This window comes from Schistocerca cancellata, chromosome 5 (assembly GCF_023864275.1).
Source record: "Schistocerca cancellata isolate TAMUIC-IGC-003103 chromosome 5, iqSchCanc2.1, whole genome shotgun sequence".
NCBI lineage: Eukaryota > Metazoa > Arthropoda > Insecta > Orthoptera > Acrididae > Schistocerca > Schistocerca cancellata.
Genome location: NC_064630.1, coordinates 490290848 through 490314455, shown reverse-complemented (window position 1 = coordinate 490314455; position 23608 = coordinate 490290848). Strand labels below are relative to the sequence as shown.

The window sequence follows — 23608 nt, the reverse complement described above, 5'->3', positions numbered from 1 at the left end:
TATGCAAAGATCAAGTTTAAGCACGTGACGCGTCTATCTGTCGTGACACGGTTCAGCCTACAAAATCCAAAAAGTTACGACAACCTATTTTTTAAAAGAATCTAGAGTAATTCTCCATCCCTCCTCGTGTCACTCCAGTAGGCATTGTCAAGCCATGGCTATACTAATTACGGCGCTCACAGGGGTATTTAAGAAATCATTCTCTCCGCGCTCCATACGTGTTTGGAACGGAAGGGACATTATCTTTCGGTACCATGCTAGTAAGCTAGTAACCTTTGCCATTCTTGCCCGGCTAGCCGCGCGATCTAACGCCCTGCTTCCAGAGTGGGAAGGCGTGACGGCCCCTGGCACGAATCCGCCCGGCGGATTAGCGTCGAGGTCTGGTGTGCCGACCAGCTTGTGGATGGGTTTTAGGCGGTTTTCCATCTGCCTCGGCGAATGCGAAATCGTTGCCCATATTCCACCTCAGTTACACTGTGTCGGCGATTGCTGCACAAACACTGTCTCCAGGTATGCGTAAACCATAATTACTGTACCACGCAAACATTTGGGGTACACTCGTCAGGTACGACACATTCCTGGGGTGGGGGGTAGAGGGATTGATTGGGGAGAGGGGATCCACTGGGGGCCAAACCGCACGATAACCCTACGTTCGGTGTGGGGTGGCGGTGGGGTGGGTAGACTGCTGTGTCCTGTTGTTGGGTTGTGATACACTGAGGGTTATGGCGGGACGAAGCATCTCCGTCGTTTCTAGGTCCCCGGATCAATAATCAATACACAATACAATACGCACCCTTTGCCATAGTCTTCACATTGGTTTGTAATTACAGACCAATGTGAAGCGTATGGTAAAGGTGCTTTAACGATCTGTTTTTTCATTTACACGTCAAGTTCCGTAAGACCAAACTGAGGAGCAAATTTACAAGGTCACGGAACGTATCAGCACACGAAATTACAACATAAAAGTAATAACAGATAAAAATGAAATGTTTAGACTATGAACACAAAAAAGTCAAGCCAATATTTTCAGTAAACGCGCTCAACTACATAACATAAGAATTAGCTTAACTTTTCAAGGAACTCCTCACCAGAATAGGTGTGACCCATGAGGAGACTCTTCAGTTTCGATTTGAAAGCGCGTGGATTACTGCTAAAATTTTTGAATTCTTGTGGCGGCTTATTGAAAAAGGATGCAGCAGATACCGCACATCTTTCTGCTCAAGAGTTGCGGAAGTCCGATCCAAATGCAGGTTGGATTTCTGCCGAGTATTAAGTGAGTGAAAGCTGCTTATTCTTGGGAATCAGCTGATATTGTTAACAAGAAACGACAGTAAAGAATATATTGAGAGGCCAATGTCAAAATACCCAGACTATTGAATAGGAGTTGACAAGAGGTTCGCCAATTTACACCACCTATTGGCTGAACCGCCATTTCTCAGCCAAAAATATCCTTTTAGAATAGGAAGAGTTACCCCAAAATACAGTATAATACCATACGACATCGGCGAATGAAAATAAGGAAAGTAGACTATTTTTCGTGTCGAACGATCACTTACTTCAGGTACAGATCGAATAAAAAAAAGGACAGAATTGTCTTTGAACAAGATCCTGAACGTGGGTTTTCCACGACAGTTTACTATCTATCTGAACACCTAGAAATTTGAACTGTTCAGTTCCACTAATCATATGCCCATTCTGTGAAATTAAAACGTCGGATTTTGTTGAATTATGTCTTCGAATCTGTAAAATTTTAGTCTTACTGTGATTTAGCGTTCGTTTATTTTCTACTAGACATGAACTATTATGAAAATTAGTGGCAGCGGTAGCGAACGATACAGAGTTGACAGGTGACTAAAACATCAGAATCAGCGCTCGGTTTTCCAAAAGATACTTTGTCAAGAAAGTACCATGAGCAACTCGATTCCGAGAAAATATCCATCGATGGAGCCAACTACTGTCAGCAACGGCGTTTCAATGACTAACATGGACTTTAACAGCGGAGCGACGGCTTACAGCGTTACAGAGCACTGCCAAACTGAATTCTGGCCAATAACAATGTGTGAACAGCGACACTACCCAGATCTATATCATTGTTAAGGGGTAAAGTAGCCACCGCACAATACTTGTACCTCTGCTCACTGCTCATCACCGTGGAGGAAGATCTGCTTGGGCGCCGAAACACCGGCACCGGACGTGATGTGTTGGCAGAAGAGCCAACACCGTGTTGCTAAAGGAGGCCGAAATGCACGCGTTTAAGCTCACGCAGACTGGCGTGAGGTCTGGAACAAGGTAAAGTAGTTGAGTCTAGTAAGAAAAGAACGTAGTTTCTGGAATACTTAACTTTAATCCATAATTGGAGAACATCGCTCTTGTTAGACATGAATTACAACCTCAATATAAACTGGTAATGGCGCCTTGCTAGGTCGTAGCAAATGACGTAGCTGAAGGCTATGCTAACTATCGTCTCGGCAAATGAGAGCGTATTTGTCAGTGTAGCTTCGCTAGCAAAGTCGTCCGTACAACTGGGGCGAGTGCTAGGAAGCCTCTCTAGACCTGCCGTGTGGCGGCGCTCGGTCTGCAATCACTGACAGTGGCGACACGCGGGTCCGACGTATACTACCGGACCGCGGCCGATTTAAAGGCTACCACCTAGCAAGTGTGGTGTCTGGCGGTGACACCACAGGACGCTCAGTGCAAGAAGATAGATTGAATGAACCGATGGGTCGCTGAATACGTAGGTACACACGTGTATGGTAAGGGTATGGCAGGCTGCGGCTACTTTGGAAACCGCTCGAGGAGATGCATACTACTTCTTAACAGAGCACCTTTCAGGCAGGAGATGAGATAGTGCTCCTGTTAGAAGTTAGCGCGGGATAAAATGTGGCCATCTGATACGGACGAAACAAGCAAGAACGGACTACATGACCATGTCCACTTGTCTGATTGCACATATCACACCCGGTCCCAGGTTAGAATCCTGCCTCGGGCATGGATGTGTGTGATGTCCTTAGGTTAGTTAGGTTTAAGTAGTTCTAAGTTGTAGGGGGCTGATGACCTCAGATGTTAAGTCCCAAAGCGCTCAGAGCCATTTGAACCATTTGAACATATCACACCGCAGATGGCATGTAGCTTCAACAGTATAATGCGCCACCCCAAATTTCTCAGAATGGTTACAGAACATGGAGCTGAATGTGCTTATCTGCTCTCCAGGCTGACCTACTGATCAATGTTCGTAAGCTACGAGTAGCGATTGAGTGATCGTAGATCAGAACGACTCCGTAAAGCATTTAGTCTCTCCGAATTCTTTGCTACAAAAGTCATTACTGAATCGGGGTGAATCTTAACATGCCTGTAGTTGAGTTCCTCAAGAGTGTAGACGTACGGGACGATGGGGCAAGATAAACGAAGGAGGGGGGGGGGGTTGTTGGGAAGGTGAAGGAGGAGGAAGCGGAACAAGAAAATGTATTGGAAGGCTCAAAAATTGGAAAGACTGTGCGCATGTATGAAAGGAGATCTTGATGACCACGTTGAGCAATAGTTCCATGAGACGTATTAATCTCTCTGCCACAGACGGGCGTGTGTCTTATTTTCGGCTGACAGATAGAACCACTATTTTTATGCCAATTGAGCCAACGACACGTAAATATAAGAGCTATATTTTGCATTGATTGTCTTGCATTTTGTAGATTTGTATTTGTCGATAGTAAACCAGTGAAGAAGGAATCATGCCACTGGTGCAATTAATGAGAATGAGGACTGTGTGATTTCCGTATTTTGAATTTCTCTCATAAAAAATGATTTGAATTTCTGTCATAAAAAGAATTATAGAAATATGTACTATGTTTTACCTGCTGTTGATCTAAATAAATGAAAATAAGAGCTAGGCAGCAATAATTATTAATTGGACACTGGATTGTAGCCGGATGGGGAAAAACAGCGAGAGGAGAAAGGGTGGGGTCGAGCTCTGAGCCCCAGTTACTCTAGTTCTGCCGATGGTTCAGGGCTGTAGATATAACAGGAAAATCTAATTTACAACTGACGGTATCTCCAATAACTGAGAAATTTTCGAAGTACTGATACTAGATCTGCCAGCAGAAGTATCTTATTTACCAACAAATTCATGAGTTCCTACTGCCCCACGCTCACACAGGTCCGCTCCAACAGTGGTGTGTTTTCCTTTTCGGCAGGTGGCGTGGCTGCGGGTGGACACGCAGACGATCTTGACGATCGCGGCGCACGTGATCACCAAGAACCACCGCATCGGCGTGACGCACAGCGACCGCCGCACCTGGTTCCTGCACATCCGCGACGTGCGCGAGTCCGACCGCGGCTGGTACATGTGCCAGATCAACACCGACCCCATGAAGAGCCAGCTCGGCTACATGCAGGTCGTCGGTAAGTGCGGCTAGCGCCTATTGTGATTTTTACTCTGTCCCTACATGAAAACTGTTGTTTCTTCCTAAGACCTACCCTATGGAAGTTGGTGGGCTTTTTTCTTCTTTTTCTTCGGGTCAGCAATCTTATGAATGGTTTGATGTGGACCGCCATGACTGCCTATCCTGTGCCAACTTCTTCCTTTCAAAGCTCCACTTGCACCCTACGACGTCAGTTATTTCTTGGCTCTATTCCAATCTCTGTCTTCCCTACAGTTTTCACTCTATGCGAATGCCTCTACTACCACTGATGTTATTCCCCGATGTATCAACACATGTCCTGTCATCCTTTCAGCCGGCCGGTGTGGCCGAGCGGTTCTAGGCGCTTCAGTCTGGAACCGCGTGACTGCTACGGTCGCAGGTTAGAATCCTGCCTCGGGCATGGATGTATGTGATGTCCTTAGGTTAGTTAGGTTTAAGCAGTTCTAAGTTCTAGGGGACTGATGACATCAACTCCTATAGTTCTTAGAGCCATTTTTGAGCCGTTCATAGAGTGTAAATGTGTGGTGTGGGATAGTGAATCATCAGCTCATAGGCCCTTTTTTTGTAGACGGAACACTGATCCTACGGGACTGATGACCTCAGATGTTAAGTCCCATAGTGCTCAGAGCCATTTGAACCATTTTGTAATCCTCTCGCTTCTCATTGTGAATGTTTTCCATATTTTCCTATCTTCGTCATTATCTGCGGAGAACTTCCTCATTCCTTACCTGACCATTCCACCTAATTTTCAACATACTCCTATAACACCACATTTCATACACTTAGATTTCCGTCTTTTCCGGTTTTCCTTCAGTCACTGATTCACCTCCACACAAGGCTGTGGTCCAAAAGTACATTCCCAGAAGTTTTTCTTCAAATTGAGGCCCATTTGATACTAGTAGACTTCCTTTGGCCAGGAATGCCCTCGATGCCCGTAATAATCTGCTTCTTGTGTCCTCATTGCTTCTCCAATCATCTGTTATTTTGCTTCCAATTCCTTTATTTTATGTTGTACGTGGTCCCCAATTTTGATTTTAAGTTTATCGCTATGTCTTATCTATTACTCGTTAATACTTCCGCTTTTTTGCAGCTTACTTAAGAAATATTGTGTACTCACTGTAATGTTCATCCCAGCCAACAGCTCCTGAATTCTTCGTCGCTTTCACTGAGGTTGGTAACGTCTGATCGGAGCCTGTAACTGATACGATTTCACCAAGAATTTTACTCCCAGTGTTGAAACTTTTCTTTCTGTCATTGCTCCTTTAATGCACAGATAGATCTGTGTATGTGTGAACGACTGCACACCTGCCTTGCACACATTTTAATCCGAGCACTTCGTTCTTGGTTTTATTTTTGCCTCCTCCTCACATTTGTTCCAAAATTTCTAACACTTTCCACCAATTTACGTCATCGAACGCCGTTATCGGGTGCCATAAAATGTGTTATATTATAAACAGAGATGTTGTATTGAGCGAATATAATTAATTGATCTTTCGAAAGAGTTACATGGTTCACCTCTCCCACAGCTGACGAAATTTTATAACGTTTATATTATCAGAACGTTATGAACCAGGTGGAGATATGAATCAGTTTTACGAGATTAGTTTCAGAGCGTCTAAAAGACTGTTTCGTCATGATTTTCCTGGTATGAGAATAACTATTGACCAGAAATATTTGCCGAAAGACCTATCTAAAACCCAAAAGGCAAATTTCACCAAGGTCAACCCAGCCGGACAGTGCTGTCTGTCTACTGTCAGTCAATGGATTAGCACCACAGTTGTTGACACATCCTTCCGCTGCTAACAAATTACAAAGTACACCGTGGCCATTCACCAAGAGTTCAGCTCCTCCTTACAAGGAGCAGCAATCTCAATTACGCACCTAAACTTTCGACACCCGTCTGACTCTCAGACCTCATCAGGATCACCCTGCGAACCGTCTCGCCTGCTGCACAGTAAAACATTGCTGGAGGCCATTTGTCCACTGAGCAGCGCTTGTCTTTTTCCAATAAAGAGGAATTTTCACATCTAGAACAAAGTGCAGACAATTATTCAACACTCTGGCAATTTTAATCAGTCGCTGATTTTATTTGGATCTCACAACGTTCTTTGTTATGTGACAAAGACATTAATGCGGTGGTGAATCTAGGAGGACAGACTGACTGAACCTTAGCCACAAGACGTAAGTTTTACATGAGAGCAAGACAAAGATCTTGAAAAATCTATAAATCAAGTTAATAAGATTAATGATTTAAAATATATTTACATTACTCCACCACCTGTTGAAAATGCAACAAATAGCTTCATCAGTAATGCACCTAGCTACACTGATTGGATACATAATGAAATCTCAATTTTAGAGACACTGAGGTTTAGGCCTGAATCATTTTGGACTCTTCAGTTCATCTTGCTACCCATTACAGCTTTTATTTACAAATGATGGACATCCTAGTATGTGTGGCAAATAGCAAACCGTCAGACTAATTAACGTAATGTACCTGATCACAGTAATTGTTACGAATACGATTAAAGCAATAGGGACCAGAATTAGCAGTGACTACCAAATACATTATAATTACTTTTGTTTCCATGTGAGCCAGTTACTTTGAGCACATAAAAAGTTGTTGAAGTTACGTCCTGAAAATTTTTGAATATGTTACTCAGAAGAGTTTAAACCAAACCCTCTTTCAATCTTATCTCTGAAAACAATAATGTACTGTCATTATTAGGTAAAGATTGATTCGGTGACACGACACCTTTCATTCTGCGTATTTGTGTGCGGAGAGGGTTGCTAGGTTGTAGGCTGTGGCTGGATCTGATTGGACCAAACAACGCAGCAATGCACCTAACAGGATGTTAGTCTCGTTTTTTTATTATTATTATTTGATGATCTTTCGGATGTACTCCGACAGAAAAATAATCGCAACACAAACAAATAATTGATGTAGAGTAACGAAGTTTCTGGAATACATTTCTCTACGTAACATATTTAAGTCATTAACATTGCAAGTTCAGAGATTAAATTAAAGCACGAGGTAAGTCATTGCAAATGTGAAATGATGGAACATTAATAATCAGTGTAACCGCCAGAATATTGAATGCAAACATGCAAACATACATGGATTGTATGGATTGTATTGTACAGGTGTCGGAAGTCAGTTAATGGAATAGAGTTCCATGCCTGTTGCTATTGGTCGGCCAGTAGAGAGACGGATAATACAAGTTGTGGATGGCGCTGAAGTTGTCATTCGATGATGTCCCACGTGCTCTATTTGAGACAGATTTCGTGATTGAACAGGCCAAGGCAACATGTCGACAATTTGTAGAGCATGTTGGGTTACAACAACAACGATATGTGGGTGAGCGTTACATCGTTGGATAATACCCCCTGGAATACCGTTCATGGCCGGCCGTTGTAACCGAGCGGTTCTAGGCACTTCAGTCGGAAACTGCACTGCTTCTCCCGTCGCAGGTTCGAATCCTGCCTCGGGCATGGATGTGTGTGATATCCTTAGGTTAGTTAGATTTAAGTAGTTCTAAGTCTAGGGGACTAATGACCTCAGATGTTAAGTCCCATAGTGCTTAGAACCAATACCGTCGATGAATGGTAGCACAACAGAACGAATCACCAGACTGAGGCCCAAATGTGCATTCAGGATGCTTGGGATAACCATGTGAGTGCTCCTCTGGTCATACGAAATAGCACCCAGTACCATACCATCATATGCAGGTCCAGCGTGTCTAGCACGCAGACAAGTTGGGTGCAGGCTCTCCAGTAGCCTTCTTCTAACCAACACATGGCCATCAGTGGCGCCGACTTTCATCAGAAAACACAAGAGACCCTACCCTACGCCCCCAATGAGCTCTCGCTTGGTACAACTGAGGTCACCTATGGTGGTGGTTTGGGATCAGTGGACGCAGGCTATATACCATCTGACTCGGAGGTAGACTTGAAGTAGTCGACTTGTAATAGTTCGTTGCGTCACCGTGGTGTCAACTACTGCTCCAATTAGTGCTGCAGGTGCATCTCGATGCGCCAGAACCAAACGCCGATCTCGATGGTCTTCCCTCTCGGTAGTCCCACGTGGTCGTCTGGTGCCCAGTCTTCTTGCGACCGTACATTCTAGCGACCACCGCTGGCAGAAATCGTGTAGAGTGGCTACATTCCTTCAAATTCTTGCTTTAGTATCGCAGAAGGGACGAGCAGCTTCTCTTAGGCCTATTACAGGAGGTGCTAATAATGGCGTCTTTGTCGCCTTACAGGCATTCTTGACTAGCAACTCAACAAGTCAAAAATCGGAGGTAACTAACGCTCACGACATTTATACGTGTATTTAAAGCAAACCGGATTGCCGTCTCACAGTGGCGCTGCTAGCACCACTCTTAAGCGACTGGCACGAAATGCAAATAGGCATCATCTTTCAGATGGAGAAATGCGCTACTGACTTTCGTTTATGTTGCACAACTCCTTCCTGGTCTGCTATTTTTGCCGTCAGTGTATTTTGTAACCGTGCAATGAATTTTCGGGCTCAGAATCGGCACGATGAGGCGCGATTAGATTGGATTAGATTAGATTAGTTTTTCGTTCCATAGATCCGTGCTGAGGAGATCCTCGTCGATGCGGAACATGTCAACCAACCTCCTGCATCTGTCCGCCGCTCGTGGTCTCGCGGTAGCGTTCTCGCTTCCCGAGCACGGGGTCCCGGGTTCGATTCCCGGCGGGGTCAGGGATTTTCACCTGCCTCGAGATGACTGGGTGTTTGTGTTGTCCTCATCATTTCATCATCATCCAGGAAAGTGCGAAATTGGACTGAGCAAAGATTGGATAATTGTACGGGCGCTGATAACCACGCAGTTGAGCGCCCCACAAACCAAACATCATCATCATCTCAACCTCCTGCAATCACGAACCACGCAGGTTTCATCCCCTGCTGATAACACTCCAGGCTACTGCTGCCCTTCTTTCAGCCAGATTACCTCGTATCCTCGGGGTTCCACCAATCGAAGGTATTGAAACTGTCATCTGCTTGATGTAGCAGACGATTCCGCCTGTCTGCTGTCTGTAATGTCTCAGCATTTACCTGCGTCAGTATGTAATGTCTCAACCCAGATCGCGTTATTTTTAGGTCACATTCCACATACTTTTTGTGTGGGCACAGAGAACTGCCAACATCTTATATATTTTGTGATGGCCTGATGTGAGTGGTGTTGCTGGCGGTGTTTCAGTGCCGCCCGACATCCTGGACCAGCCGACCAGCTCGGACCTGGTGGCGCGCGAAGGCGACAACGTGACGCTGCGGTGCGCCGCCTCCGGCGTCCCGGCGCCCACCATCACGTGGCGGCGCGAGGGCGGGCAGCCCATACCCATGCCCGGCGGCCGCGACGGTCAGTGTCTGCAGCTGCGGCTGCATCTCTTCACCTCACGACTTAGGCTGGTATTTCACACAAACACTGTCTGGTCAAAAGTGTCAGGATAACCCCGACGGCTGCATGGCTGCACCATATCACCTGGGCTGATATTTCACACGTACAGTACCTGGTCAGATTATCGGGATACCACTGTGGAACTGACTAGAGTTGGACCCGCCAGTACAAAAGGAGGCGAGGAGTATTATGTTGTCCGTAGACAAGCAGTAACACGCGAATGGACCGGTCAGGACTAAACATACAGGGTAGTCCATTGATCGTGACCGGGCCAAATATCTCACCAAATCAGCGTCAAACGAAAAAACTACAAAGAACGAAATTCGTCTAGCTTGAAGGGGGAAAACAGATGGCGCTATGGTTGGCCCGCTAGATGGCGCTGCCGTAGGTCAAACGGATATCAACTGCATTTTTTCAAATAGGAACCCCCATTTTTATTACATATTCGTATAGTACGTAACGAAATATGAATGTTTTAGTTGGACCACTTTTTTCGCTTTGTGATAGATGGCGCTGTTATAGTCACAAACGTATAAATACGTGGTATCATGTAACATTCCGCCAGTGCGGACGGTATTTGCTTCGTGATTCATTACCTGTGTTAAAATTGACCGTTTACCAATTGAGGGAAAGGTCGATATCGTGTTGATGAATGGCTATTGTGATCAAAATCCCCAACGGGCGTGTGCTATGTACGCTGCTAAGTATCCTGGACGACATCATCCAAGTGTCCGAACCGTTCGCCGGATAGTTGCGTAATTTAAGGAAACAGGAAGTGTTCAGCCACATGTTAAACGTCAGCCACGACCTGCAAACAAATGAGGATGCCCAAGTAGGTTTTTTAGCTGCTTTCGCGGCTAATCCGCACATCAGTAGCAGACAAATCGCTCGAGAATCGGGAATCTCAAAAACGATGGTGTTGAGAATGCTACATCAACATCGATTGCACCCGTACCATATTTCTATGCACCAGGAATTGCATGGCGACGACTTTGAACGTCGTGTAGAGTTCAGCCACTGGCCACAGGAGAAATTACGGGACGATGACAGATTTTTTGCACGCTTTCTGTTTCGCGACGAAGCGTGATTCACCAACAGCGGTAACGTTGCACTATTGGGCAACGGAAAATCCACGATGGCTGCGACAAGTGGAACATCAGCGACCTTGGCGGGTTAATGTATGGTGCGGCATTATGGGAGGAAGGATAATTGGCCCCCATTTTATCGATGTCCATCTAAATGATGCAATGTATGCTGATTTCCTACGTAATGTTCTACCGATGTTCTACCGATGTTACTACATGATGTTTCACTGCATGACACAATGACGATGTACTTCCAACATGATGTATGTCCGACACATAGCTCGCGTGCGGTTGAAGCGGTATTGAATAGCATATTTCATGACAGGTGGATTGGTAGTCGAAGCACCATACCATAGCCTGCACGTTCACCGGATCTGACGTCCCCGGATTTCTTTCTGTGGGGAAAGTTGAAGGATATTTGCTATCGTGATCCACCGACAACGCCTGACAACATGCGTCAGCGCATTGTCAATGCATGTGCAAACATTACGGAAGGCGAACTACTCGCTGTTGAGAGGAATGTCGTTGCACGTATTGCCAAATGCATTGAGGTTGACGGACACCATTTTGAGCATTTATTGCATTAATGTGGTATTTACAGGTAATCACGCTGTAACGGCATGCGTTCTCAAAAATGATAAGTTCACAAAGGTACATGTATCACATTGGAGCAACCGAAATAAAATGTTCAAACGCACCTACGTTCTGTATTTTAATTTAAAAAACCTACCTGTTACCAACTGTTGGTCTAAAATTGTGACCCATATGTTTGTGACTATTACAGCGTCATCTATCACAAAGCGAAAAAAGTGCTCCAACTAAAACATTCAAAAAATGCTTGACGTACTACACGAATATGTAATAAAACTGAGGGTTCCTATTAAAAAAAAAAAAAAAAAAAAACGCAGTTGATATCCGTTAGATCTATGGCAGCGCCATCTAGCGGGCCAACCATAGCGCCGTCTGGTTCCCCCTTCAAGCTAGACGAGTTTCGTTCTTTGTAGTTTTTCGTTTGATGCTTATTTCGTGAGATATTTGGCCCGATCACTATCAATGGACCACCCTGTATACAATCGCTCGCCTGCGCGAAAGATCCGTACCCAAAGACTGGAAGTTGCGCAGGTCACACCAATATTCAAGAACGGTAGTAGGAGTATCCACTAAATTACAGACCAATATCATTAACGTCGATATTCAGCAGGATTTTGGATCATATATTGTGTTCGAACATTATGAATTACTTCGAAGAGAACGGTCTAATGACACAGAGACAATACGGATTGAGAAAACATCGTTCTTGTGAAACACAAATAGCTCTGTACACACCAACTGTTAAGTGCTATTGACAGGGGTTTTCAAATTGATTCCGTATTTTTAGATTTACAAAAGGCTTTTTGACGTTGTAGGACACAAGCGGCTTTTAGCGAAATTGTGTGTTTATTCGATATTGTCTCAATTGTGTGACTGGATTCGTGATTTCCTGTCGGAGAGGCCACAGTTCGTAGTAATTGGCGGGAAGTTAATGAGTAAAAGAGACGTTATGTCTGTCGTTCCCCAAGGCAGCGTTATGGGCCGCTGCTGTTCGTTATGTATGTAACCGATTTAGGAGACAATCTGAGCAGCCGTCTTAGGTCGTCTGCAGATGATGCTGTGGTTCATCGTTTAGTGAACTCATCAGAAGAGCAAAACAAAACTATCTAGAAAAGATATCTCACTGGTGCGAAAATTGGCAATTGACGCTAAGTAATGAAAAATGTGAGGTCATCCACATGAGTGCTAAAAGGAATTCTTTAAACGTCGGTTACACGATAAGTCAGTCTAATCTAATTCCGTAAATTCAACCAAATATCTAGGAATTACAGTTACGAACAATTGAAACTGGAAAGAAAACATAAGAAATGTTGTGGGGGAGGTAAACCAAAAATTGCCTTTTATTCGCAGTATCATTAGAAAATGTAACAGATCTACAAAAGAAACTGCCTACACTGCGCTTGTCCGTCCGAATTTGAAGTACTGCTGCGTGGGGTGGGATCCTCAGCAGATAGTATTAACGGAGTACATCGAGGAAGTTCAAAGAAGAGCAGAACGTTTTGTATTATCGATAATAGGGGAGAGAGTGTTACGTACATGGTACAGGACTTGGGAAGGACACCAATAAAACAAAGGCGTTATTTGTTGCATCGGAATCTTCTTATGATATTTCAGTCACCAACTTTCTATTCCGAATGTGAAAATATTTTGTTAAACCCGACCTACATAGCTAGAAACGATCATCATCATAAAATAAGGGAAATCCGAACTTGCACGGAAAGACACAGGAGTTCGGTTTTACCGCGAGCTGTTCGAAAGTGGAACGATAGAGAATTATTGTGAAGGTGGTTCGATGAACCCTCTGCCAGGCACAAAAGTGTCATTTGCAGAGTATCCATGTAGATGTAGACGTAGATGTAGATGGCGCTTGAGTAATAAATCCATCAAGGATACTTCAACCCTTGTAAAGTAGCCGAGGTCAGCTCTTGTGATTGTGAAGTGCAAATGCATTGGAGAAACTACAGATACATCAAGAACAGGCAGACCTCATGCACCGATGGTCAGGGATCGTGGAGTTTTGCGGCATTTCGGAAGGTGGTAGTAAGAAATCGCATGAACTCAACGGAAGGAATTATTCGTGAGTTCCAAACTGCTCCGAGCGTTCGAGCTATCACAGTGATTGTCCATAGGGATTTGAAAAGAACTGGGTACAGTGGATGAGTAGCTCCTCGAAACCCGCAGTTATCTGTAGCGAACGCTTGATGTGGTGTAAAGAGCGATATCGATGAATGAAGAATCACGCTATATCCTGTGGCTATCCGATCGAAGGGTTTGTCTTTGGCGAATTCCTGCAGAACGTTACCTGCCACCCCATGTGCAGCGACGACAGTGAAGTGAAGAGGAGGTAGAGGGCAGTTTTTCGTGGTTAAGGTGTAGTCCCCCTATTTCTACAGCTACATCTACATCTACATCTTCATACATACTCCGCAATCCACCATACGGTGCGTGGCGGAGGGTACCTCGTACCACAATTAGCATCTTCTCTCCCTGTTCCACTCCCAAACAGAACAAGGGAAAAATGACTGCCTATATGCCTGTGTACGGGCCCTAATCTCTCTTATCTTTGTGGTCTTTCCAAAAAATATAAGTTGGCGGCAGTAAAATTGTACTGCAGTCACTTAAGAAAATGCTAAATGTGGAAGAATATGAACAGATTTTACAACAATGTGTACTGCTTTCGGATGTTTGCATCAGCTTGTCAGTACACTTTGTCATAAGGCAGCATCAGGGGCAACGACTTGTGAAACATCGTTCGTGAAATGGAATGGTCACCGCGGGGTCCCTAACTGAGCCCAATGGAACACCTTGGGGGCGGGGGGGAGGGGGGTCGCAGTTAGAGCGCTCAGACCCCAACGTCCATCATCATTCCCCTCTTCTGGTTTTGCCTTTTGAGGTAGAATGGGCTGCCATTCCTCCACATTCAGACACATCATTGAAAGTGTCGCTAGCAGATTTCACGTCGCTATAAAGACACACGTACACTAATAGTCGTTCAGGTAGTGTACCAGTAAATCTTATATTATATATCCACTGTAGCCAGCAAGCCACAGTACAACACACTGCAGAGGGTATTTTACACCAGCAGTAGCCTCACCTTGCTCCAGCTCTTTCCACAATGAAGAAAGAAACTATATGTGCCCTAACATCTCTTGCTCCACTCTCGTGATCCTAACATAGGGTATACGATGGATGATTATGTCTAGAATGCCCGTGTATTAAATTTAACCAACTTAGGTTTCTTATTTAATTATTTTGACTTTAAGTAGCATCGACTATACAGTCTGAAACAGATATAACCGTGCAAAGTTAACAGAAGAGTTTCAGTTAACGTAAACCGACAGAATGAGCTCGGCACTGTGGATAGTACAATTATAGTCCTCATTTCATGACGTACAAACTATTACAGACAACAATCATTTCCTCCCCTCCCTATCCACAGAATAGAGAAATCAATTCATTTAAATTCCAATACAAGTCCTTGAGTAAAGAACATTCACTATTCAACGATCAGTCATCTATCTCAAGAAGCTTTATATGTCTTACTGCAAATATTCATTCATGTATGCTGCCATGATGAGCTAATTATAGAGTGGACGACCTACATCGTTACTTCTACACTGAACCCCAAAGGGAAAAAATACAATCCTTTAGCTGTCGAAACTTATAGACCATTAGCACGGTCATCTTGTATGGGGACAACACTGGAAAGATTAATGGAGGAGTGTAGGAACACCCTCAGTTTGGTTCAGGAGAGGTAAAGCGACAATAGATAACTTAACTCTGTTGTCTACCAAATACATAAAACTTCTATAAAGAAACATTAATTGATGCATTTTTCGACATTCATAAGGCTTGTGACAAAGTGCTAACAAACAAATATCTTAAAAACTGGAAAGGCTTGGCATAAAAACGAAGTTAATACGAGAAATTTTCAGTTTCATAAGTGAATGAACAAAGACAAAATCTTCATCAGGTTACCTTCCATTCAGAAGGCTGTTGCACACAGCGACTGTTATTTTACTTGTAAATAATAGATTTTAGCTATCAGTCGTCCTTTTTAAATTTTATTGGCAGATCAAGATTTCAGCAAGAAACTAGCCATTCCCAATGCACTATCATTTGTGATCAGTGCATGCAATGCCTGTTGGTCGGGCTTCATCCACAGTTCATTGAATACTACCAGTTCAATGAACTATGGATGAATACCGACCAACAGGCATTACATGCATTGATCAAAAATGGTAGAGCATTGAGAGTGGCCAATTTCTAGCTGATATCAATATCTGCTAATAAAATTTAAAAAGGACGACTGATAGCTGAAGTCTATTATTTAAAAGATAAAATCATTGGTCAGAGACTAGTAAATACCGGTCTACCACAAGGAGTTGGCCTGCCTTAGTCTAGATCACTACATCTCGAAACTATACACATCAAAAACAGTTTTGCATCACCTCGGTTCCGAGAGTTCCGGAACTTGTATAGGCTTTTTTATTGCTCATGAAAACCACACACTGCAAGTTGTACCACCACACAGTGAGACCTTCAGAGGTGGTGGTCCAGATTGCCGTACACACCGGTACCTCTAATACCCAGTAACACGTCCTCTAGCATTCAAGCATGCCTGTATTCGTCGTGGCATACTACCGACTAGCTCATCAAGGCAAATTGTCCCACTTCTCAACGGTGATTCGGCGTAGATCCTGAACCGTGAATTTACTTTCAAAACCTTTTCTTAAGAATTTACTTAATTTACTAGCGATTCATGAAGAACATTAACACATTTAATCACACTATGTGAGCGTGGAAGTAGTTGCCAATGGTAACTGGAGAAACAAATAAATTTTTTTTCAATAAATGGAAATTTTATTCCTAAAAGCCTTTTTTTTGTTTTTGAAACAGATTTAAAATTATAATCAGAAAGCACCCTGTAAATATCAAGTTACAATTTATTCAGAGGCAGAAATATATATATATATATATATATATATATATATATATATATATATATATATATATATATATATATATATATATATATATTAATAGTATTAGCTTTCGGGCTGAGAACCTTGCCGCTCACAACAACCTCTGAAAGACTATACTGGTGCAAATCTGCAACACACCAGATTACTTTAAACTACAAATTTTTAACAACTCACACAAACACATAAACTATGCACCCCGTAAGAGGGATGGAAATGGTACAAAACACTCAGATTAAAAATTATTTTTCACCGAGAGTGCAACTTGTTTTTAAAAGAACTCTTACGGTGGAAGGGTGGTAACTTTATATACTAAAATGACCATTTAAATAAAATCCATGAAATGCAGTTTTACATAAAATATACCAACATACTCTACGTTACACATAAACCACCTCGCAAGATGAAAGGCAAAATAAAAACATATTTCAGGAATTCGGCCTGTACACCTTAAGCAATAAACTCGTTAACACCGAATCCGACAAACATGACAGAGGCAGCTATTGACGTATGGCAGATTGACAGGGGGATTACTGAACAACTCGAACCGCAGATTGCTCTAACCCGCCCCAACTCCACAAGGGAAAACGGACCACCCAATTCATAAATAACCACCTTCCTGCGGGTGGGCAAACGGACAAGAATGGTGGGCCGACCCCAAAACAACGTGGCTGGTGACCTCATCAAGAAAACAAGTAGAGTTTAACAAGTAAATGAAACAACATGTCTCCAATCACTTAACTTCTGGCAAAGACCTGGCGCAGCACCCCCAACGCTCTCCCGAACCGTCCGCTGCCAGCCTCTTCAATGGACGCAGGAAGGTGCGCCGATCTCCCATCTCACGGTGTCGCAGCTCGCACCGGCCAGCCCGATATCATGGTTTGACTCCTGTTGCTCTCGTGTCGACCGCTAAGCCACTACCCCTTTCTATACGGCGCGGCCCACTGGACTCACGTGGGGACCTCGCATGCGCCGACCCTCAAGGGGGACCAGTCATCTCGTGTCTCAGTGTGCAACCGACCAACCGACCGATCCAACCGCCAATAACAGTTGCCCAAGCAACTCGAGCAGACTGGCGGCCAAATGCGCAGACTCAGATGCAGGAACACAGCCCCGAACGGGCGACCACTAGCTGAGTTCTGTTACTGGCGGAGTGGCAAGACTCTCATTTTCTGGCTTTAAAGTTTGATCCAAACGACAGCCATACTAGCACTCCGACGACAAAGAGACACTCACTGCCGTACAAATGCGAACGAGAGACAGACCAGCAACTATTGAAGCGAGACTGACCCAGCCTCACTCGGACTGACCAGCTGCCGAGCTGATAGCGCCCCTTAAATGCACGTGAACAGGCAACCTTGCCCACCAGAGGGAGACACCAAAGCTGCGACTGCCACAGCGGTGCCACCGCCAGAAATGGAGGGCGACTGCTTCACAGAACGCGCTGCGGTGTGCTCTTCAAAACAGCAATTTTTACCATGGCTCAGATACCTCAAAGTGGTTCGTGGGACACGTCCATAAACAGCCCTTTTCAAACTGTCCTAGGCATGTTCTACAGGGTTCATATCTGGAGAAAAATGCTGGCCACTCTAGTCTAGCGATGTCGTTATCCTGAAGGAAGCCATTCACAAGATGTGAACGATGGGGGCGCGAATTGTCATCCATGAAGACGAATTCCTCGCCAAGATGCTGCCGATATGGTTGCATTATCGGTCGGAGGATGGCATTCACGTATCTTACAGCCGTTACAGCGCCAGTGCCAGCGGTGTACGTCGGCCCCACACTATACCACCCCAAAACGGTAGGGAGCCTCCACCTTGCTGCAATCGCTGGACAGTGTGTTTAAAGCGTTTATCCTGACCAGGTTGCCTCCAAACACGTCTCCAACGATTGTCTGGTTGAAGGCATATGCGACACTCATCGATGAAGAGAACGTGATGCCAATCTTGAGCGGTCCATTCGGCATATTTTTGGGCCCATCTGTACCGCGCTGCATGATGCTGTGGTTGCAAAGGTGGACCTCATCATGGACGTCGTGAGTGAAGTTGCCCACCATGCAGCCTATTGTGCACAGTTTGAGTCGTAACACGACGTCCTGTGGCTGCACGAAATGCATTACTCAACATGGTGTAGTTGCTCTCAGGGTTCATTCGAGCCATAATCCGTAGGTAGCGGTCATCCACTTGCAGTAGCAGCCCTTTGGCGGCCTGAGCTAGGCATGTCATCAACAGTTCCTGTCTCTCTGTATCTCCTCCATGTCCGAACAACATCGCTATGGTTCACTCAGAGCCGCCTGGTCATTTCGATTGTTGGGAGCCCTTCCTGGCACAAAGCGGACGAAATCGAACCGCGGTATTGACCGTCTAGGCATGTTTGAACTACAGACAACACGAGCCGTGTACCTCTTTCCTGGTAGAATGATTGGAACTGAGCGGCTGTCGGACCCCCTCCGTCTAATAGGCGCTGGTCATGGTTGTTTACATCTTTGGGAGGGTTTAGTGACATCTCTGAATCGTGAAAGGGATAATATCCACAGTCAACGTCTACCTTCACGAGTTCTGGGAACCGGGGTGATGGACCGATGACCTCAGCAGTTTGACGCCATAGGAACTTACCACCATCACCACAAAACCGGGGTGATGCAAAACTTCTTTTGATGTGTGTATTATATCTCCACCCACGCAAATAGTACAATATGCAGATGACTTTTGTATACACTCTTGCACGAAGAACGTATGTCACGCGGTAGAGGACTTCGATAAAGCAACCAAATGCACAAACAGATGGTTCTCTGACAGTGGATTAGAAACATCAATTGAAAAATGAACAGTAGTAATTTCGCAAGGCAATACATCAATTGTGAATCAGTCAACATGCTCTTAGATTCACAAACTTCCCCAGCAAAATCGCATACTAAATTTCTTGTTGTGGTTTAACACGGGCTCTACGGACAGACAATTTAATGCTGTCTTGCGAGAAAACTGCGAATATAATTACAGCACTGTCTCGTGCGATGGGAGGAGCCCACCCTAGAATACTACACAGCATGTATAGATAATTAATAATAACCAAAAACGACTACTGCTCTTTTACGTATCACACTGTAACGAATACCGGTTTATACAAGTTGAGTTAATTGTTGTGCAGGTGCATCAGGGTACGCTTTGGAGCAATGGCATCAACTGCTTCGAACGTTCTTTTAGTAGAAGCATGCAAAACTCCACTTTATCCACAAATACATCTACCAACAAATAAATACACATCATCAAAAAAATGGACGCACTACGAAGGAATTATCCGAATGCGATGGTAATCGGTAGATGTGATGTAATGTACAGAAAAACTGTCCGCCCCCTTTAGATGAGTGGTCAGCGCGGCGGAATGCCACGCCAAGTCCCCCGAGTTCGATTCCCGGCTGGGGCAGAACATTTTCTCCTCTCAGGGACCGAGTGTTGTTCTCATCACCATTTTATCCCGACCTCCTACGCGCAAATCGCTCAATGTGGCGTCGAATGCAATAAGTACTTGCCTTCGGCGGCCGAACTTTCCCGAATGGGATACTCCTGGCCCACAATGCCGTACACTCTTTTCCACAGACAAAGTATTAATTGCAATGTCAGGAAAATTGGAATACTTATTCAAGAGAAAAGCTTCACGAACTAAGCAAATGAATAGCGCGTTGGTCCACCTCTGGCCCTTATCCTAGCATACCTTAAACAACTCTGTGGGTTACATCTTTTTCTGTCCAGAGTCAGAAAAGTAGAGAAAATATCAATTACCAGAAAGACCTCAACTTTTACTGCGGAATCAATCGCTATCCGTGAAGTACTAAAGTAAGCTGCGCACATACTTCCAAACAAAATTTTAATAGTCACTGATTGTATGTCTGTTTCAAATTGAGTGACAAGAAGAAGCTGTATAATATATCTTTGAATAGCTGAACCATCAATATAATAGAACAGCGCATTCTGTGTAATAGGAAAAGGGGACTCCTAGATATGCGTTGGGTGAAGCACACTGCCGAGACAGATACAACGAAAAAAGTGGATGAACTTGTAAAGAAACCACTAACCACAGGGATGCATGTAAATATAAAATTACCACACTGAAACTTTTATAACACTGTCAAATCCAGCATTAAATTCGTTCAGAAAGAAGGCATAAACTCATCAGTGCAATTACTGGGCACACACTATGCAGTAGTTCTTTAAAAGATTAAATCGAAGTTCCACAGAACCAACTACAGCAGAAAAACGTCTGTAGTTTAATGAGGATAAGGCTAAACGAAGGGAAATTTTCAAATCATATTTGCCGCTTCGGTCTTCATGAGACACCTTGTTATGAGTGTGGAAATGAAGCAGTTACTGATGTGAACCCGAATCCATTTGCTTGCCCGTTGCTAAGGACACACCAAAAGAACTTATTAAAAATCGGTTACAGAAAAATTTACCTCTCCCCGTTTCCAGCAGCAATCGATCTAGTGATAAAATACTTGAACAAAAGCACTTTATATATGTAGTGAATGTTCACAGCCAGGAAAATAGCTGCATACATTCACAAAAATTAGGTAACATCAATCAAAAATGGTTCAAATGGCTCTGAGCACTATGGGACTTAACTTCTGAGGTCATCAGTCTCCTAGAACTTAGAACTACTTAAACCTAACTAACCTAAGGACATCACACACATCCATGCCCGAGGCAGGATTCGCTCGGTTCAAGCACGTAGAACCGTCCGGTCACTAGATAATTAGGATTGCAGTATTTATGATATGTTAGCAGTTCTAAATGTGTTGAAATAAAGCTTTTATCCATTACGGATATGGAACACGGCGACTGTGATGAATAAATGTTTCCAGAAATATGAACCATCTGATAATGAATCGCTAGGCGATTCCAAACCTGTTAAAGAAAAATTAAATAAATCGAAAAGCAAATTTCTGGAAATCTTAACTAAACTGCTACTATCTTAAAATTTGAAAATATGCATTAATTGTTATTATTATGATCTTTCTAGCGCCTTTATCTTTAATCTCTCAGTGGGTATTTAATTAAACTGTGTACATGAAATGTGGTTGCATGTCGAAAAGAACGAAAACCAATAAAGAACCAGTAATAACAGTAATAGTAATAACAACAGTAATAGTAATAATCATTAACATCAAACCAGGTACTTACCACACCAATGATAGCGTTGCAAATGTCACAAAGCAACAATAATGGTTACCGTCCACCTTTCAGTATCGAAGCATGAGTCTTCATAATGTTGATACTTGTAGTAGTTTTGATCTAATCTTCCAACAGGAACAATGCGGAGCCCTTTTTATACAAGCGTTATGAGCGAATAAAATTGTTAGAGTATAGGCCGTGGAAGACAGGGAACGCTGCACATAGGACAAACAGTTTATATTTGTCAGACATATTCACCGGTGGCTAAAATCTGCCAAGAAGTAGGGCCTATTATTGAAAATCACGTTCTATCGTTTCCCTTCCGTTCCAAGTGGGGCTACCATTTAGAACTAGACTGCGGTCCAGCTACATCTTGTCAGTAACGAGACAGGAGAATCAAGTTAGTACTTATTTTGAGGAGACACACTCTCGTAAAGGATCTGAAATAACGGTTTTCCTGTTATGTTTCATTCATCCCTTTTTCTGCCCCCGTGTAGCCATATTCGTACTTCTGCATTGCTACTGTAGCATTTCTTCCAAATTATTCCTTTGTTGTCGACAGAGTTAGCTGTGGCTTCGTTTAATCGAAGATAATTGCAGCTAATTTACTACTCTTTGCGCCATTCACAGGTAATTGCGCGGGCGAACAGTTTACCCATCACATATAATTACGTAATTATATCAGAGGCTATTATTGTTTCGATTCGAGAATGTTCTGCAACAGGCCGTAGAAAGATCCTTTGTTACAGCACGCAGTGGACATAACTTCCATAATTTCTAACTTTAAGCCGTAAAAAACACGGAATTTTGAAGCAAAATGTTAGCTTTTATTGTAGATCTGTTGAAACACGTATCATTACGATACAGAGACGAATGTAAACTCAGTTTACTATCTTGTATTCACTACTTTGTGTCAGTAACTAAATTTATGGTACCACTTTCATTTACTTTGTGCCAAGTGGATAAAAACCCGTATTGTCGACCGAATATATCAGTTGCAAATTTTGAAAAATTTTGTGAGTGATGAAGAAGAAAAGAACTCAACTTTCCAGGAAGATGCGGCATCTCTGTCTCCTGAGGCGGAATGGAAAAACATATGGTCTAATCAACTTATCACCGAGAATGCTGGCTCACACATTAACATCGAATCGCTGTTGATGAGTACGTGGTCGAGTACCTCTTGGATTCAAATTTACCAGATCACGCCAACTGTGGATACTGAAAAAACCTAAACGAGTAAACAAAGCTTCATCAGTGTGAGGGACTTCTGCCTGAAATAAGAGGCGTAGGGCTATCCCTTGTAAAAACAACTGTGCAAACTGGCACTCATCGCGGAGAATCTTCAGGTGCTAATGGTGCCAAACTCTGAAGGTGGTAAAGACGAAGCTGTTGATCATGTAATACATTCCAAAAAAGTCTATGTCTGACGGCAAAGATGTATGGAGTACGTAATGTACTTGTAGATGGAGTGTCTTCAACATGTCGCAGAATCTGGGAGCTCGCACTGTTCGATTCCGAACTATATCATGAATACGTGCATGGAAAGTGCCTGTTTGACGTAGCAGGCGATGCAGACATCCGAATGTTTGGTATTGCGGAGCACGTCTGTTGAGCTATGAATACTCTCCCATTGCAGCTCTTCCGTTTCCATTCACAGACCCGTATGTCAGCCATTTCAGCATACGTAATCCGCTCCATGTTCACTGTTGTCTTAATACAGTAATGATTGCGACTGAATAGGCGTGTTTACAAAGAAGTCACCATTGTTGTCATACGGCGGACTCGTCTGCGAATGAATCGGTGTGTTTCCCAGTAGCCGGCCGCGGTGGCCGTGCGGCTCTAGGCGCTGCAGTCCGGAACCGCGGGACTGCTACGGTCGCAGGTTCGAATCCTGCCTCGGGCATGGATGTGTATGATGTCCTTAGGTTTGTTAGGTTTAAGTAG

At 43.8% G+C, this 23608-nt stretch overlaps 1 protein-coding gene across 1 annotated transcript in view; it reads left to right on the top strand.

Moving 5' to 3' along the window:
• Positions 1-23608, top strand: part of LOC126187687 (lachesin-like) — a 542701-nt gene that overhangs the window by 396616 nt on the left and 122477 nt on the right. Inside the window, exons 3-4 of the mRNA XM_049928927.1 lie at positions 4188-4395; positions 9641-9799. Coding sequence (XP_049784884.1) covers positions 4188-4395; positions 9641-9799 — 367 coding nt within the window. The remainder of the gene's footprint in view (positions 1-4187; positions 4396-9640; positions 9800-23608) is intronic.